General features: G+C 33.6%; 1 protein-coding gene across 1 annotated transcript; it reads right to left on the bottom strand.

The window, feature by feature from the left end:
- Nucleotides 1-13,858: 13,858 nt before the first annotated feature.
- On the bottom strand, nt 13,859-17,575 carry LOC104908145 (peroxidase 57). Its single transcript, XM_010697229.4, has 2 exons — nt 17,226-17,575; nt 13,859-14,781 (listed from the first exon to the last, which is right to left on the bottom strand). The coding sequence occupies exons 1-2, from the start codon at nt 17,436-17,438 to the stop codon at nt 14,035-14,037; spliced, it is 960 nt and encodes a 319-aa protein (XP_010695531.1). The 5' UTR covers nt 17,439-17,575; the 3' UTR covers nt 13,859-14,034.
- Between the last annotated feature and the right edge of the window lie 2,886 nt (nt 17,576-20,461).

The raw sequence follows: 20,461 nt of genomic DNA, 5'->3' as shown, positions 1-20,461 counted from the left end.
CTTTATATTCATAGTGCCTATATCTAGGCGGAAAACAGTCTTCGGCATACCTTCCTTCTTAACGGGGATTTAATGATAACTGGATCTCATATCAGTCTTGGAAAATAACCAGGCACTTTTCAATTGATCAAACAGATCTTCAATGCTAGGAAACGGATATCTATTTTTGATCGTTACCTTATTCAGCTCACTGTAATCAATGCACAGACGCATACTCCTGCTTTCTTTTCGTGACAAACACAACAGGAGCACCCCAAGTAGACACACTAATCCTTATGAAGCCCTTATCTATCAGCTCTTGCAACTGAGTTTTCAACTCTTGCAACTCAGACGACGTCATTCTATACGGTGCCTTAGATATAAGAGCAGTAGCCGACACTAGATCGATGCACACCTCCACTTGTCTTTCTAGCTAGAGGGATACTTAGCAACTCTTCAGGAAATACATCAGGATAATCCCCAACCACCAGAATACTCTTGAGCTTCTTGTTAGATGACAAATCCTTCACCATGCAAGGGTATATCACATCACATTTCTAACGCATCTTCCGCATTTTCAAGGCGGACATCCATTTAACACCCTTCTTCACCACAACACCAAAGTAAGAAATCCTCTTATCCTTAGAATATCGGAGCACCACCTTATTATCACGCCATTGAATGTAGGTATTATACTTCGATAACCTATCTATTTCGAGGATCACATCAAATTCTTACATAGCAAACTCCTTAAGATCAACTGACAACTCGGAAACCATAATGCTTACAGTCACGCTCTTAAACTCATAATGACATGGATAATTCTCACCAAACAGAAGAGATATAAGGGTCTTAACAGGAGGTCTAGTGGAATGATTAGCTTTTTGAACGAAGAAACTAAGAAACAAAAGATATCATAGCACCAAAATTTATTGAATAGAACATAAACAAGATTATTATTTACTAGAAAAGTACCAGTTATGAGATCTGGATGGACATTGGCTTCAGCTTGCGTCATCACGAAGATCCTGTTCTTTGAAGGAGTAGAAGAATCGGCTGGCTTAGCATGAACAACAAAATAAGATGAAGCCCTAGGATTCTTAGAATACTAGAAAGACTTGTGCCCAACTTACTTGCAATAGGAACAAACAACAGCCGATCCATCATAGTTCTTCCCCGGGTGAGCAACCTTACCGCAGATTCGGCACTTGCTCAGATCAAAGCTCGAACGATAACGAGATCCAAAACCTTATTGATAACCCCCTCGACTAGACGGCTCACTCCTCGGCTTCTTGGCCGGAATATGAACATAAGTAGCAGCAGGCTTCTTTGCAGCAACCACCTTTGCAGAATCTTCCTCTTTCAAGGAGGCATGAATACTCAGGGCTATATCATAAGCTTCCTAAAAGGTCGAATCACCCGAACTCGAGGATCCATCTTCTTGATGTACCTTTTTACACGTTCAGCTTCAGTAAGTACAACAATAGTAGCAAACCTAGAGAGCTCGGTGAACTTGTTAGTGCATTTCTGCACACTCAGAGTACCCTGTGACAAAGCTAGGAACTCATCCTGTTTGTCCCAACTGATCTCATTATGATAAAACCTTTCTTTCAGCGTAACCTAAAATTGATCCCATCAAAAACTCGATGTAACCATGCAGCTTGCACGAACATATTCTACCAGTTATCAGCTTGTAGCTTCAGATAATTAGTACTAATAGGGACCATTTCAGCAATAGGGCAACTAGTTCAGCAGACAGTTTCTCCATCTCCCTTATCCACCCTTCTACCATAATTGGATCAGTAGTGTAATAGCCTCAATTTTTAAAACGATATCACTATGATACAAAAGATACATTAACATACTAATGTAACACCCCACCGACCCGAACCCTTCTTTAATCAATAAAGCTCGGGTTTTGGGCAAGAAAAATAAATCCACGAGGGTTCAACTCGACGGGTAGTGCTACCACCGCACTTATCTCCTTGGGAATAAATGCAAGGCTAAGTTAAAAACAAACCAAACTCAATTTTCTTAATCCTTACAACCGAGTGAATCGTTCATTAAACATTACTAATTAATTAAGTATTTCAGAGTTCCAGCGGAAGCTAATCATATGCTAAGTGGATGACAACTCTAAATGATCTCCCTTTTGTTCCCCCGATCGATCACCCACCTGCACAAATGCAGTGAAAAGAGACAAGACACACAAACTCCCAAAAATTAGAAAAACTGAGTAATTCCAACTCCATCCCGTAAAATACTTAAGTTGAAAATACTTTGTAAAATAGTAGATTAGTAGTTTTGGAAGTCATAGCACATATACACACACACACACACACACACACACACACACACACACACACACACACACACACACACACACACACACACACACACACACACACACACACATATATATATATATATATATATATATATATATATATATATATATATATATATATATATATATATATATATATATATATATATATATATATATATATATATACACACACACACTGAATAATCATATCATTAATTCAGTCCAGTTATTCAAGGAGAGGAAAGAGAACGCCAGTAAGCCGGGGTCAATCCCCTGTAACCATCTACTTGCAGGCCGGGGCAAACCCCTATAATCACCAACGGACATCATAATGGACATAATAATAGTCCCTAGTGTGCATACCCCTTCTACTTGGATCATAACAAGATAGAAGAAAGACAGTAGTAGAATAATCAGCATAGTAACCAGAGAACCTGTAGGGGGCCACTGAACCACTCCTACAGGGCAACTTATTCATCATTTCACTCCGATATTTCACTTTTACGTGATTAACATCTTTTAATTCATGTCATCACGTAAATCACGTACACATTTACGTCATCTTGTTTAATCCTGTGTGAACATATTCAATCCATTATAACCTCAATCCATTCATAGTGATTTCAATAACTCATTTCATATTCACAATCATCACTTGAAATCATTTATCACTTCAGATTCATAATCATTTCATTATCACACAATTCCAACTTTCATAAAGTCTCAATATTAATAACAACAATAATATTCATGATAATCGTAATGGTATAAAGTAATAACAATAATAACAATAATAATCATAATAATAATTATTATAATAATAATCATAATAATATACTAATAATAATCATAACATTATTAAATAACATTAACCGATTTTAATAACTTCATAATAAACATCGTTGTCATATCATACATCGTCCATCGTCATTATTCATAATCGAAACCCATAGTCGTTGTCCATTTTGTTATTCGTATTCATAATCCGCATTAAATCTATACTTCATAATTATAGTCCATAATTATAAATTTTTGTAAGCATATAATCACGTAATCAACTCGTTTTATGCTAAAGGGGTCTATGTTTAGATGGACATCGGAGATTACCTCGTGACGCGTGCCCAAAAGTTTAATTCACGAACGTATTAGCACTCTTGATATTATTCCTCGTCTACGAAATCAGAGTATACAATAGATGTTAACGAGATCTAAGTTAGTTCCTAAATAACCCTTTTTCTTATATATATATAAAATATACGATTTAAATAATCCAAATAACTTAAAGAAATTCTCAATTATTTTAGGAGTTATAAATCAAAGTAAATAATTTATGAAATTATTTTAAGTATTCACAAAATTACTTTAACTTCATTTTTATTAACTTGAACAATTATTTTAAACATGAAAAACTAACTTTATTTTACTTCTTATTTTATTTTAGAAAATTAGAAGACTTTTATGAAGTTGTAAAAGATTAAAGTGAAACTAAAAAAATAAACATACTAACTTAATAAGATAAGCTAGTTTAGGAAAATTATGGGTTTTAGTTCAAAAATAAAAGTAAAATTGTAAAACTTAAGTAAAATCAATTAAAATGGGAAGGAGGGGTTTCCTTTACTTATTCAAAGAATTAATTCCTCGGGCTTTAAAAAAACATGAACGAGGAGGGAGGAACCGCAGGGGAACGAAACAAGGGAGGCGATCCGGCAAAGGAGGAAAGGTGCTGGTGTTTTGGTTTTGGTCGGCGCACGGCAAAGCTCCCGACATTGGTGTGATTGAGGGAGGTTGGTGTTGTGTATGGTGACTGGCGCGAGAGCAAAGGTGCAAAGGGAAGGAAAGGCTGGCGGTGGTCGGCGGTTTTGGGCAAAGCAAGGTGGCGGTCAGGCGACGAGATTCAGGTGGTTGGGTGGTCGAAGGTGGTTTCCAGCAGAGAAATAAAACAAAGGAGTTGGTGTTTGGTTTGAATTTAATTTTAAATTTTCAAAACAAAAATTCAGAAATTATGAAGAAGAGAATTGAATTGAAGCAAACCTTTTGATCGAATTGTTTTGCTTGAGTAATTTGATGAGAGTGAATCAATATATATAGGAAAGATTTTCCGTCAGAAATCCAATGGTGGATGTGTGAGTTTAGCTTTTCAAAAAAAATTTGCCCCTAAATCAATTATTGCTGACAAAGGTGAGAGTTCTGGTTGAAATTCTTGGTTTGCGTGAGTGAATTAGACGAAGAAGAAGGGAGGAGAGGAAGGTGTTGATATCTTGGTTCTTGTGCTAGAAGAAGAGTAATGTGTTGATATCTTGGTTCTTGAGTTTTGAACCAGACGAAGGAGAAGGAGGGAGATGAAGATCAGTTTTCATCTTTTTTTATTTTTGTTTTGTTTTCATTTTCCTTTTTTTTTTTTGGCTAAAAGACATATGGGTTTGGACTTGGTATTTGGGATTTGAATTGCTAAAAATTGGATGGACATCATGAATGGACAATTAGTATAAGGATACCCATAACAAATGTTAAAAGTTTAATAAATTAGAAATAGTAAAAGGAATAATAAAACAAGTAAATGATTTATTTTAAACTTTGTTAAATAAATCAAAACTAAATTTAATAAACATAATTATCAAATAAAATCGCATTATCATAAAACAAAGTTTGAGTGGAAATAATATTAAAACTTAATAAATAATAAAATAACTTCTGAAAATTTGGGGTATTACAACTAATCGATACTTAGTCAATTGCATCTTTGAGGAATAAGAAAATTTTGAATAGTCCGTATGTGAAGTTTGTTTGTGAATCTAAATATTATATTTATTATGTGATTATGAATGCAACTTATGAGTTAATATAAGTTATTAACGAATTATGTTAATAACGTTGAGTATTGTCCTGAAATTTTGAGACTTTGAGCTATTATTGGTATTGTGTTTTAGATACTCTGTAATTATGACTTAAGGGCTAAATGAGCCAACATATCTTTATTAAGTTATAAGGCATAATTTAAGGATTTAGTTTAAGTAAAATAGAGGATTAAAGCTTAATCACAGAAGGTTAAGGATTAAGTAAAACCAAAAAATTCTGGAATACTCCTAAGTTGTGAAAAGATAATTTTACCCTCATCACTAAATTGAAATCACAAGCTTGCCATTACCTATTCTGGTGGGTGCACAAGGTTGTTGTTTGCAGCTTGTTCCTCTTGGATTCTAACTCTGAATCATGCATGCAATCACTTACCTAGTCTTATTAAGTTGTTCTTCATACTGGGCAAGCATTTCTTTTAAGGTTTCACTTCAGTAGCATCAAGGAAAACCAAGGAAGGTGAGTTGTGGCTGAATTCCAGCACTTATGAGGTTTACTAGATTGAAACTTGTGTTTTTTGGGTTAATTCATAAATTCTAAGTTATGGATGTTTTCTCTAAGGTCCTAAGGAGTTGCTGGAAAAGTTATTAGAATGGTTAAAGAATATTTGATTCGAACACATCGGATGAAGGTACACAAGGACCACCTTTTTTGAATGGTTACTTTCTTGAAGGAGTTGCTGGAAAAGTTATTAGAATGGTTACTTTCTTGGTTGTTTTTGTATCACTTGTTTTACGGAAAATATGTGAACTTCGAATGTGTATATTGTTGGGAACCTACTAATTTGTTATAAATAATTGATGTAAAAGTGTTGCATGTGAATTTTTGATAGTGATTTGCGAGATATACATCGTTGCATGGCAAGTTCCGCTAAAACCGATCGAACCTTTATAATACTTTGTTTGCACCTTAATTGATTGAATGGCTTAAATGTTGTTGGTCATTCATGGAGTACTTCTAGAAAGTTCATATCCTTAATGTTAATGAACCTTTATTTCGTATTTTCCCTCATATGGCAAGTACAACCTCTGTTTATTTCGTTTGCACCTTAAACTCGATTTTTCACTTAATTGCTCTCTGAGCTAATAAACCCTTGTTCCTTTGGTTCCTAAATTGCTTTTGGGTGATTAACACATACTGATGACTTATTCATATATTATGTAAACCAAAACTTTGGCTAAACACAAGAGCTACAAGTGATTTTTAGTTTCGGTTTAATAAAAGTTGATTTGGCCGAAAAAATGAAATCCTTATGGGCTTATAATTTGGGTTTATATAAACAGCCATATGGTATGTTAGTAATGTTTTTCTATGTGTTTAAAATAAAACAAAGTATACATAGGTTAATTCCATGAAAGCAACCCATTATTAGGCAAAAAAAAAAACATCAATTTTGAGAAGACTCTATAAAAACATTTTCGGCCAGCGTTTAGATGAGTAAGTTATTAATGGTTTAATAAACTAAATATGAAATAAATTATAATGAACCTAATCATTAAAAGTGCATGAATATAAGTAAAAAAAAAAAAAAGAATGATTTAAATAATGTGTAAGAAAAAGTGCATATGAATTTACTAAATATTATGAATTAAGATTTATGTAAACATATTATGTTGAAACCACTGAATATTTAGTTTTAGTGGTATTATGAATAATTAAGATATAGTCATAATAAAATACTTTTTTTAACTTTAATTAATTAATACAATGACAAATTGTGTTTTTTTTTGTTTTTATTTTGCAATGATATTAACGTTATATAACTCAAATTTTTGTGTTGATTTTTTTTGTAAAATCTTCAATATCTCTAAATCAAATTGTATCTAAACGAATTGAGCAACGATTTGCTAGGCATAAAAGAAAACTAATATTGTCGCAAAAACATGAAGTTTTTGGCCAATTTAGGGAATCAACATTCCCTATTTAATTCCACTAATTTTTGACAATCATTGAACGGTATACATTGGTACTATAAAGGTTATTATTATATGAAATATTATCGTAAGTTAAAATGTAAAAATTATTATATCTATTCAAATGATCTTCAGATAGATCCGTTTTCTTTCACCTTCAATAAGCACTATAGTTACTGATTCAAGAATTATTTGTACTACTCCATTGGTGTATGGAGGTAAATATATGACAAATTTCCTTTATATGCTAATTCAATTTTGATTTTTTTTATTAACATTAAGGACAATACCAATTTTTTTTGTTCTAGATCTGGAATAATCATCTTCTCAGTCGTCTTTTGAGGCATCGCTAGACACAATTACTTCTAATAATAATCCTACTAGCATTGTTATTAATGGTATATCATTTATATATATTTCAATATTTAGTGATTATTATTTATATTAAAAGATAAAATAAAATAATATGCAAAATCTCAAGCTCATGTTATTTGAAATTTACTTTGGTGAAACAATATGCTTCACATATCGCCAGAAATAAAAGAAAGCTTATTTTGTTAGAAAAAAAAGAACTCGAGGTATGCATTATCTACTTTCAAAGTCATGATGGTATTTGATAATTATGTTCATTTTTTTGTTTCGATTAACTAAAACGCAAAAATAATAGGTAGTTCTATGGTTTCTAGAGACATGTTGGAATTGGCACAATATTATAGCCAGGTTAGATCTAAGAGGCATGTGGTTCGAAGTTCAAATATCCTTAAATCAGTTACACGCATAATTGTAAACGGTGTTAATTTATTATTTATTTATTATAGGTATGTATTATTTGCATTACTTTTCATATAAAATCTAAAATGTATTATTGTTTATGACTGATATATACAGATGAAAATATTGAATCAACTTCTCATGACCAATCAAATACTACCGTTCAAGATGAGTGTGTTACAGAAGACGATAGTGACAACGACGTCAATTATATGGATATCGTCACAGGTTCGCATATAATTTCTACTAACTATTGCAAATCACGTGAAACTTCACAATAATTATTATATATTATTTGTTATCTTTACTTATTCTTTAAAATTTATATCGCATATTTTGTTAATGCATTTGTTTTTCACAAAGAGCTACTCAAATTTAGGAGACCCTACATATGTCTGTGAGTTTTGTGGGGAGGAAATGTGGTTTGGCGAGAGAGTCAACAAGAAAAACAAAACAATCAAGCCAAAGTTTTCGTTATGTTGCATGCAAGGGGAGGTTCAACTACTTCTACTAAAACATCCACCTCAAATTATTTATGATCTATGGAAGAAGAAACATAACAGAAGCAACCACTTTCTTGAAAATATAACAGGATATAATATGATGTATTCGTTTACATCGATGAGTGGAAGGATTATTGCACCTACAAATAAAGGTCGAGGTCCATACAATTACAAAATTGGTGGAAAAAATCATCACTTGATAGGTATTTTATTGCCTGTTAATGGTGCACGACCAAAGTTTTCTGAGCTTTGCGTGCATATATGATATTGAGGATGAAATCAAGAACAGAAAAACAGCTGCAAGGAACAACATACTAAATGGCTTTATGTATCCTTTTTACTTTAATTGTTTAATTTGCATATTCTGTTTCAGATTGTAACTTATTTTTTCTATATGTCTTACCAGTACGTCAAACCCTGATAAGTCGCACAATTATAAAATATGATAGATCATAATAACCCTTTAGGTCATAATTTTAGAATGGCTAGGGATAGGTTTGCATCTAACACATGTGAGAATTTGAAATCAAAACTTATTGGAAAAATAGAGTATGATGGAAGAACTTACAATTTGCGAACGACAGCAGAAGTTGTTGCAGTTATTATACGTCATATAGATAGTGCCGACAAAAGAGATATAATTATAGAAACGAAGGGTGGAAAGCTACAACAAATTTTCGAGCTTCATCCTTCTTACCTCGGTATGCAATATCAATAATTATTTCCATATGGAGAAGATGGATTTAGAACAGATAGTATGCATAGAGATAAGACTCCAATAGACGGTTCAACAGGAAAGAGATTTAAACTCACAACGCGTGAGTTCTTTGCATACAGAATACAAGATCGAGCCTTGGAAGTTGTAACAATACTATTATCTCGAAGGTTGTTACAACAATTCTTAGTAGATCCTTACATAATGATTGAAGCTGAAAGGTTGCCTTTTCTTAGACACAACCATCAAAGCTTGAGAGCCGCGAATGTGAAGAATTTAAGAGGTTATGTCGAAAGAGGTGAAACAGAAGGATCTTCGACTTGAAGTCGTATAGTCTTGCCAGCTTCCTTCACAGGAGGACATAGTTATATGAGAGAAAACTATCAGGATGCGATGGCTATTTGTAGATGGTATGGTTATACAGATTTATTTATGACATTTATGTGTAATCCTAAGTGGCCAAAGATCATTAGATTTGTAAAGAAAAGAGGCCTCAGGCCAGAGGATAGGCCATATATCATATGTCAAGTTTTTAAGATGAAACTAGACTAGCTGGTGAATGATTTGAAAGATCGCAAAAATATTTGGAAGGGTTAGGGCTGGTATGTTAGACATCGTACTTATTTCTATTATTATTATTATTATTATATGTTTAAATTGCATTGTTATTGTTATATATTGTATATAATTTGAATATGAAAACTTATTTTATTGATCTTCTGATTTTCAGTGGTTTATACAGTTGAATTCCAAAAGCGTGGTTTGACTCACGCTCATATTTTGTTGTTCATGCATCAAGAAGACAAATACCCTATTGCGTCAGATATTGATAAGATTATTTGTGCTGAGTTGCCCGATAAATGTGAAGATCCAGAACTATATCAAGCCCTCAATGAGTACATGATGCACGATCCATGTGGTTCAGCAAATGCAAATGCTCTGTGTATGATTGACATGCAGTGCAGTAAGCATTTTCCTAAGAGGTTCAATGATGCTAGTAGAGTGGATGATGAAGGATATTCAGTGTACATGCGAAGAGATAATGGATCTATAGTTGAGAGAGTGAGGTTCATCTTGATAATCAGTATGTTGTTCCGTATAATGGTGGATTGCTTCGTAAATATCAAGGACATATAAACGTTGAATGGTGTAACCAATCTAGATCAATTAAATATTTTTTCAAATATATAAACAAGGGTTATGATAGGGTTATAGCTGCGGCTTATCCAGATAAATAGAAAGAAGGTGAAGCCGAAGAAATAGATGAGACAAAGATGTACTATGATTGCCGATATATTTCAACGTGTGAAGCAATTTGGAGGATTTTTGGATTGAACATCCATTATTAAAAACCTGTTGTTGAAAGATTAAGTTTCAATCTACCAAGAGAGCAAACTGTTTTCTTAAATGATAATGCGGATGTGGAATCTGTACTAGACATCACTCATATTGATAATACGAAATTCCTATCTTGGATGCAATGTCACCAAAAATATGAAGAAACTAGAGAGCTTACTTATGTGGAGTTCCATACAAAATTTGTTTGGAAACAGGCTCAGAGACAGTGGACACCAAGAGCTAAAGGTTTCACAATAGGACGAATCTACCACGTCTCACCAGGATTTGGAGAGAAGTTTTATCTTAGAGCTTTACTGAATTTTGTAAAAGGCGCGACATGCTATGAAGACATTAGAACGATTGATGGTGTAGTGTATCTTATATACAAGGAAGCTTGCTACGCAAGGGGGTTACTTGATAATGACAAGGAATATGTTGACGTAATAAGAGAAGCAGGTTTTAGAGAAGCAGGGCACTACCTAAGACATTTGTTGTCCATCACTAGTACATAATCTATGATTTGCGTCGGATGCGAGGCGTCCATATTGCGTCAGACATGGGTCCGACGACATAGGTCTCAACGTTGATGAGAGAGACGGGATCTGCATCAGACTAGCACACGACACACTTTATGAGTTATTTGTGTCGCATGTTGAGCAACGTGCGACACAAATGGTTTATCATCTACGTTAGACATGTCTCAACATGCGAAGCCGAAAGGAGACATGACAATGCCTAGCAAGTGCAAGCAACAACCATCTGTGTCGCATGTATCACTATGTGCGACGCAAATGAGTGATACTTTTCCAACTTTTTTTCTCTCGAACACACAATATTGCTTATACTAAATATATGAGTAAATCAAGAGATGATTCGAAAAGCAAATATTTTCCACAATATAATTTAAAAATCACAATTGAATTGCGTAATAACATGTATTTCTGCATTAATAATGTCAAATATGTATTACAAACCACTATAATAATATAGATATAAAAAAATGTAAAATAAAAAATTGAATCCAGAACATTTCCATCTGAAAATAATGTCGCTCATTATAAGTAAATATATATCTGGGTACAATTCATGTTACATCTAAAAAGATTAAGGCCGGCGTTTTTGAATGTGCTCGAGGGAGACGACTTCGAGAAGAACAATTTGCAGATCTGAAAATGAAAATAAGAATTTCAGAACTAAAAGTCAAAAAGAAAATTCTAGATCTGAAAATAAAACCTAAAAAGGCCAAACAAGTAAACAAATAAAATTCGATATAAAAAATTAAAATAAAAACGAACGGCCACTATTTTTAATTGCATGAACTAAGTCAGTTTTTATTTTTCAAATGCCAAAAGAGTAAAAAAAATAAAATCAGATATAAAAGTTTTTATTTTTCAGATCTGAAATGAAAAAAAGAATTTTCAGTTTTGAAAACTAAAATAGAAAATCAATCTGAAAATGACAAAACGAAATTGAAGACGCTGATGAACGAAATTTAAAAATTGAAAAAATTCAAACATGTCAAAGTGCTGATGCAGGTTCACCGCTGATGAACGTTTGTTCACTGAAGGTCTTACTCATGAATGTCTTTCATTCGTTCGCTCGCCGGAAAATAGAAAAGGCGCTCGACAGATTTTAGTTGATGCAATGCAAACGTGAGAACTTGAATTGATGTGAAGTGAGAAAATATGATTTGTTCAAATTGAAGAAGCAGATGATTTGAGAAATTTTGATGTAGTTGGTGGTGTTTTTGTTTTGAAAGAGAAACTGTGAATGAAATTTTGCGTCGTTTTCGTTTTAGTGTGACACACTTGGCTGGACATTACGATAACATTGTTGAGTCAGAAGTGAGATAATTTTTAGCAACGTGTATACTTAACAAAGGTTACTATTTTTATTTTATATGTTTTCCCAGATCTCCACTTAACTAACGATGAAATTGAAGCTTTTGCATTGGCTGAGATTGAAACCATGCTCCAAAGTAATGGTAGCAGCTTGTGTAGATTCGGTGAAATGCCTTTTCCAGATGAACTAATCGTGTTTGAAGGACAAAACAAGCTTATATCATATGAGCTTTCCTAAGACTTACCAATTGCACCGAAGGGAACAAGGCAAGATATCGTGTTCGCCACCGTTAATTCGTGTTACTTATGGGGTTTGTGTAAGGTCCTAAGACTTACTCGTAATATGAGATTACAATCATGTTCCTCGAAATCTTCTGTTGATGAATTGCGAGTATTCTCGGAGTGGATACTAAGCGTAGGAGACGGAAAGGTTAAGGGTCCTAATGATGGTGAAGCCGTTATCGAGGTTGCAAAAGATATCCTTATAGTTGGGGCCTATCCAATTTCAGCAATTGTTGATAGCACGTACCTAGACCTACATGAGCATATTTGGGAAGCTAATATTTTCATTAAAGAGCTATTTTGGCCCCAACAAATGAGATAGTGGAGATAGTAAATGATCATGTTCTATCTACCTTTCAAGGAGAAGAGAAAGTCTATTTGAGTTTGGATGTTATGAGCAAAGAGGAAGGAAACTTTGGAGTCCACGAAATATACTCCACTGAATTCCTCAATGCAATACATGCTTGGGTCTCCCAAATCATAGCATATGATTAAAGGTTGGTGCGCCAGTTACGCTTCTAGGGAATATTGATCAAACATTTGGATTATGTAATGGCACGAGGTTAGTCGTCAATCATATAGAAAATCGTGTTCTTGAAGCTATGTTTCTGAAAGTAATGTGGGAGTAAAACTTTTTATCCCAAGAATGACATTGATGCCGTCGGACTCCACCAACTTTCCTATCATATTTTAGAGACGTCAATTTCCTTTAATACTTTGATTTGCTATGACTATAAACAAAAGTCAAGGATAATCTTTATCTCATGTAGGCCTGTATCTCCCGAGACCTGTTTTTAGCCATGGCAATTTTATGTTGCTGTTCAAGAGTTACAAGCAAAAAAGGTTTGAGATCCTTCTTTTTGATAAAGAACACGAAGTGAGTGCAAGTACAACAAATGTAGTTTTCAATGAAGTGTTTCCAAACATATAGATTGAGTTAAAAGGTCATATATGTAATTAACGGTTTGATCACTCATATATGATGATTTTATGATATTGCGTTATTTGCATTATTGTTATTTTTTAATTGTTCATTATTTATGTTATAAAGCAATTAATAGACCCGTGCATTATGCACAGGTCCTAAAACTAGTGATGTTGTAAAAGTAGATAGAAGCCTTGTAAATAAGACCCATGATATGGCAGTTAATGCTAGAAAGGGCCTTCTTGTTTGATTTCGATTTTGTGTTTCTTATTGTCAAAAAAAACAAAAAAAAAAACTATTTTAGAATAACATTGGGATTATGTTTAAATTGGTTACAGAACTAATTAGAAAAATACAAAGCGGAACAAATTATTACCATTCAGCCTTCTTCAGTTATTAGATTTGCATAAAGAAAGTTTTCAACATACATACCATTGATACAAAGTACGTACATAAAATGAATTAACATAAGAAAAAAACAAGCATGGACGACCATGATTAACTACTAGATGGACAAAAAGAAAATTAAAACAAGGGACACGTTATTCTTCTTTGATCAAATTAAACAACCCCCCTATTTTGTTTTTAATTTCTCCTCCTACAATTTCTCCTAATTTCTCCACCATTACCTTGAATATTCCCCAATTTAATCATCGCATTTACAAAGCTTTGCCTAAAAAGGTTGTTATTACCGGCAAGGCTCGAGACGAATCTCGCACTTAAAGTATCAAGCGCAAGCTCTTGGTCAATTTTCAATATTCCTCGGTTCTTTCTAATTTGATTGTAGAACTCATTATCAAACACAAAAGACGTGTTTTGATCCAAGAAAGTACTAGGATTTGCGTTTGGATTCGCTCCACAAAGTCCACTAAGTCGGTTTGCCAGAGCACGATCCATGGTAGGATCCGGAGCCCCTGATCCTTGAAAGTTTGATAACCTGTCTTGGAAGAAATTGCAATGGGAAACTCCAATAGTATGTGCACCCAATAAGACCACCATATCATTGAGGCTCAATCCACGGGCACCAAATGATTGTTGGACTTGCGAAACGGTCGAACTCGGGCCAGGAAGGTTAACTTCACTAGCCCGAGAAATGAGCCCGTCAAGCCTACCTGTGGGAACATTGTATCTAGGGCCTCCAGCTAGGGCAACCGCATCTCGAGTAGCGAGTGTTATGATATCTGCACAAGAAACTGTTTGACGGCATGATTGTTCTAGAGCAGCCTTGATTTGGTCGATTAGTGTGTATTCTCTTACAGTTCCATTTGCACCTGCAACTTTCTCTGTTTGGTTGTTGTTTGTTGAGTCGATTAGAATGGATGCATCACAACCCTACAAATCAATCATGTACCATTCATTTAATTTTAAATTAAGTTACCTTTTAATAATAGATCATGTCTTAGACTATCTAAAATAAAGGGCCCTATGCATCACATCAAAATATTATGTCCCACCTTTTGTGTATCATTTTTATGCACTTTCTTTTATTAGTTAGTAAAATCGCTATAGCTCACCAATTCCTAATTAAAATGTAAAAATATGTTATAATTGACCAATCAATTACCATCCGGTGGAAACCATTCTATAGGGAAAGTAGCTTTCTAGTTACTCTGAATTTGTCCTATGTGAAGGAATATGTCCTCAAATATCTCGCAATTACTAAATATATATATGAATTTAATTATGAAAACAATAAAGTTAATTATCTAGTAATTGTATTTTCTTGCTATAGAATAAATGTAATTAGTAGGACAATGTTGATTGGACATACAACTAAAATATATTAATCCTATGAGGTCACACATTGTATCACAAAGCAATCGAAATCCATTTACGATAAGGGTTGGCCGGCCATAAGGGGAATAGGAGGAGAATTAGTTCTCCTTACTTCCCTAGGAATCTTCTATTATAGATAGGATATAATATGTTAGGATTTAGGCATAACTTCATCAAGTAGTTTCTGTTCACAAAAGGTAGAGCTTCATAAAACTTTGAACTTCTCCCCTAAGACTGGCGCCTATACCATCTAATAGCAAGATAATTCTTCTCGTCCGTTCTAGCAGACGTTTATGTTCGACAGGTGCTCTTGGACTGAGTAGAGAAGCAACATTTGGAGCTCTCAGATCTTCGAAACTTGCATAGAACAAGAAAGTCACACTACAATGATTGTTCATCTAATTCATTTCAAATAATTCATGTGTTTGAATACGCGTCTATAATAAATGTTAGGAAATTGTTTCTTGAAATTACGCTATATATACATCTATATGTTCCTACACTATGAACTATTGAAAACAGCTTTAAAAATGGTAAAGAATAGTTATTTCAAAGATGGAGCATATTATATTATCATCCTTCTTTCTTTATGCAACAAGTGCCACTCAATCCTCTTTCGTCCGTCCCAACCCATGGAGCATTTATTTCCTCTCTAGCTGTCGATGCAAGGATCCAAATAACAAAAGGCCCATCTACTTTTTTGTGTTTATTAATAGGAATATATTTTTTGTCCAGCCAAAAGAAACCTAGAGCTATATAATGTATACAAATATATTAAAAAGCGTGTATCACAATGTATACACGCCACGTGGTACCTCTATTAATCCATTAGAATTGTTATGTCAATTAATAAAAGTAAAATTAGCTTGCAATAAGATTTGGACCCGTGACCTCTTGATATTATAGATGACACAATTACCATCTCAACCAACTTTTAATCATGCTTTAAGTGTCCACATTATTATATTTGTACCTTTTAAATGTTGAGTTTTCCTTAATATATTTTAATGGGATTGGAAAAAAATGCATATCAAGTTCGGAAAACAGTACTAATCCGAGCAAAGCCCCGACCCAAATACTAGTATATAATTAACGGTGTTCCTCCTAAACAAGGAACTGTACCACGTGGCACTCTCCCTAAGAAGTTTAAGTTCATGTAATTCATGCGCAATAAAAAAATTAGAATTTGCATACTATAGGTTTTGATCCCGTGATCTAAAGCTCATATACTAAAGTTTTAACCAATATATATATACTAAGTTGTATTTAGCTAGTGTTATCATTTTAATGTAAAATATTAATAAATGTAATCTTTTTCTTATCCGGGACATAGGCAATCATTGCCCAAATTATTATGACCTTTTTCTATCTTGTAAGTAGCTAGTACAGGCGTAGAGCCAGCAACTATCTTCCAAGTATATTAAGATGGCAAGTGCTGTTAAGTAATACATTTGCATTTACATTATACTGTTATGTAATAAACTATCAGTACATGATAATCCTTGTCGCAATTTAAAGTTTAGAGAAGATTCAAGGTGTTAAAGGCGAAATAATTTTAAATTTTGAACAAAAACAAGCTAGAACATTTACCGTACTTATGCATGAGTAATTTGTCAAGGTGCATATAAAGTAAAAATAAATTTTATCTGTTTTCTGTCATTGTAGTACAACAGTTTAAAATTTCACACTATTCACATTTTACATATAGACTACTTTTGGTGATTTACAAGTAATACTACTCTAACTATATACATAAGATATTGTAAAATTCGGCTCCATACGCATGTTAAAAATATGAGTTTTTTTAGATACCAACAAGATGTGGATAGTTGTTTAAAAATAAAAATTTACATCAAATGTTCATCTAAAATACAAGATTATTAGAATTTTACTTCTAAAAATTTATAGTCAAATTGTTATAGTGACAAGCGTGAAAATTATAATGTTGCAACCAAAGCAACACACCAATTAGTAGATTCTTAGAAAGTCGAAAATCTTACCCTAACAAAGCAATCGTGAAAATGCATTCGCAGCAAGGCTGCTGGGACAGATCTATCACCGTTGAACCGCTGCTGAACAATTTGTCGAACTATGTTTTCTGCATTTGGGCATGATGAACTGTAGAAACCAAGTTGAAGAGCTAAAGTGAGTGGGAGACTATATATTGAAAACATAAATGAAATTACATGCAATTTCACAAGGAAATTCTCCATTTTATGTTTTGTTTTGTTGTGTGTTCTAAACTTTAGTTTGATTTATGAGTTTGCGAAATTGGTGAAGTTGAATTGCATGTATATAGGAGATCAGTATATGAGTTGGAGCAGAGAAGGCGATAGTAGAAAGTCAAGAGTGGGTAAGAGGCGTATATTTTTAATACCAACTGATTTTGGAGGCATGCAATAACACGTTATTATCAGTGTTTGCTTCCTATGTTGTAGTAATAATTTAAGTTTGATTGCATTTTTATATCCCAGACAGTTAAATGATTAGCATATGTATGGCGGCTTTGGGTTATTTCTTTGAACGTGGATGATTGTATTCGTATGCATTAGACATCTCCCCGTTTGTTTTGGCCTTTTTTGGTCATCGGGAAAAAGACAACAATTATTCTAGCAAAACTTGCTAGAGTTTGGGAACCTAGACTGAGACATTGACAACGACATACGTTAATACAAGAGCAGATAAGATTAACATATTTTTTCTAACATGATAAGAGAGGTCAGCGAGTGTGGAGCATCACTTTATGGGTTTGATGCAACATAAAAGATGTTATGCATGTTAATCTTTTATGTAAACTGTCCTCTAGACCTAGGATCGGTTTGGACATTAACTCGTCCAACTGGCCTTTTCCTCCATGCAACCGAGCATAGTTCCTTCCCGCTCGTAATATTTGTCTTTGCTTAATTCATCTTCCTTGAGTGGAGTATTCGGACTAGTGAGTTTGTCCTACACTTGGACACGTGTACTAAAAAATTTGTTTTATGTCGGTTCATTCAATACGTAAAAGACTTATTTTTGGTGACATGTTATTATGCAATCAAATTACAAGGAACCTAATCCAATTGTGTAAATTATCTGAATTTAGCTCTAGAACATTTATTTAGGTCTTGATTAAGAAAAACAAGCATATTCAGTGATGAAAGAATTAAAGCATATTGGCATGCATATGAATAATAATGAAATATAAAATAAAAACATGAGAGACTATAATATCTAATAAATTTAAAGCGTGAATTCCCTTATGATCTACATCGTGAAAAATTGTTATTCGTAAAAAAGGAATTCAATTGCAATTGATCCTCAAGAATTATGCCTTTGCTGCCTTGGTCTTAAATGACGGTCTGTAGGTAGAGCAATCTTGAAGCTTAAATGGCAATTGAATATAAGTACTTGATTGTGTGTTTGTAATGTTCGAGAGAGTATTTGGAGAGATTTTCGTAGCAGGAGCATACAAAAATTTCGTAGGTAAGTCTATTAAATGTTCGTCGAAAATCAATCTATGTATAGGGAAACAAGTCCTAAAATCATAAAAAGAAGGGTGAAGTAGTGGTGCGCTAGGCACATGACCATGATGCACCATGGAATAGATGTGTGCCTGATGCACCTTTGTGCGTCTGACATAGTCAGGTTGTGCTCTATCCACCGTGGATGCGTTAGACGCAACCCCTGGTTGCATTCGCAGGAACTTTCCCTATGTTGCACACGCGCATCCTAGTGTGCTTGACGCAAAGCATATCTGCGCGGATTTCGTTTGTTAAAAGAATCATTTTTATCCTTGATGAAATAATATCTTTTGAAATCTAAAATCAATTATCTTAAAACTCTTATTTAATTAATATCCTTTAATTTCAAAATTTAGCTTTCATTTATTAAAAAGATTTCATGTTTTTAAAACGATTTTTAGGCTTGGAATTAATAATGCTCTTCCTTTAGGACCGGACCAATTAGGATGATGATATGTTTCATCGTTGGATGCTAAATAGGGGGACACGATTGATGACCATGAGCCCCCACTTTGAAACTGAAAGTTGAAGTATTTTGGGTCGGGACAAATGACATTTCTAAACGCTTTATAGTCTAGAATCGCTTTATATATTGTCAGTTTCTAAACGCTTTCATAGCTGCAAATAATTATGCAAACTTAGACTCTCTAAGGATGCATAAGATGTTATAACATGGTTGTGGTTACGCAAGGCTGAAAGGATCTGGATAGAGATGCTATGAAAGGTCAGAGTTACGCAAAGATAGAAAGAAATAGATAGATGGAATGCTATGCTATGCAATGCATGTTCAAGCTTTTGCTATAACAAGCGATTCTTCTCGACCAACTTACAAAGGATTAATGCACAATAGGATTAAAGTATCTATGGTCAAGCTGACCACTTTCTACACTTACACTCTTTGAACTATATCAGATAATGTAGCAATCGAAATACGGATTTAATTCAAATTAGTTACTATTAAAAACTTTAATTAAACTTTACAAAAGAATTAAATTAATAACTAAAGTATTACCAGTTGAGCGGCCTCACATTGAAATACAAATTAATACTACTATTCATACTTTAGCAATCTAAAACCTTTAACTTTAGAGAACTTCGGATCTTGAACATGCAACATATATAACATTGTCATCCGCCAAGTGAAATGCCACAAAACATGACAAACTAATATATACACTACCGTAGGTATGATTTTATTTCGCCTACGTGGGATGAGTGCGTATTTGAGTACCCCATTGTAAAGGTTTTATTGAAAATAGTTTTGAAGTCGCCAACAAGTCTTTAAAGGAAGACTCATAAACCTAATTGGATATGGGAAATCGTAATGACCAATGAACTTATTCAACGTAGATTTCACCGTCTAGACTCCATAGATGGTCAATCAACCAAAGTTTGAGTTTGGGGGTGAGGATACAACACAGTCAAGAACCATGTTGCCCATTGTTGGCCTCTACTAAATATTGATTCATGTCAATGTTTATCCAAAACAATAACCAAATAACGTTTTAAGCACCTTAAAAATAATTAGTCTAGGTTGGTTCATAAAACACATAAAAAGACATCAAATAATTAGTCAATGTTTGTGCCATCAATTTACAAGGAACCTAGCAAGTTGTCCAAATTATTTTGATTGATATTAGAATAGTTCTTTAGGTCTTTGATTAACAAAACTAACATATGGGTGATTAAATTCAGGCATGGAACAATCAACCATTCATATAATAATGTATGAA

The sequence above is a fragment of the Beta vulgaris genome, chromosome 5 (genome assembly GCF_026745355.1).
Source record: "Beta vulgaris subsp. vulgaris cultivar EL10 chromosome 5, EL10.2, whole genome shotgun sequence".
Lineage (NCBI taxonomy): Eukaryota > Viridiplantae > Streptophyta > Magnoliopsida > Caryophyllales > Amaranthaceae > Beta > Beta vulgaris.
This window is presented reverse-complemented; position numbering and strand designations above follow the sequence as displayed.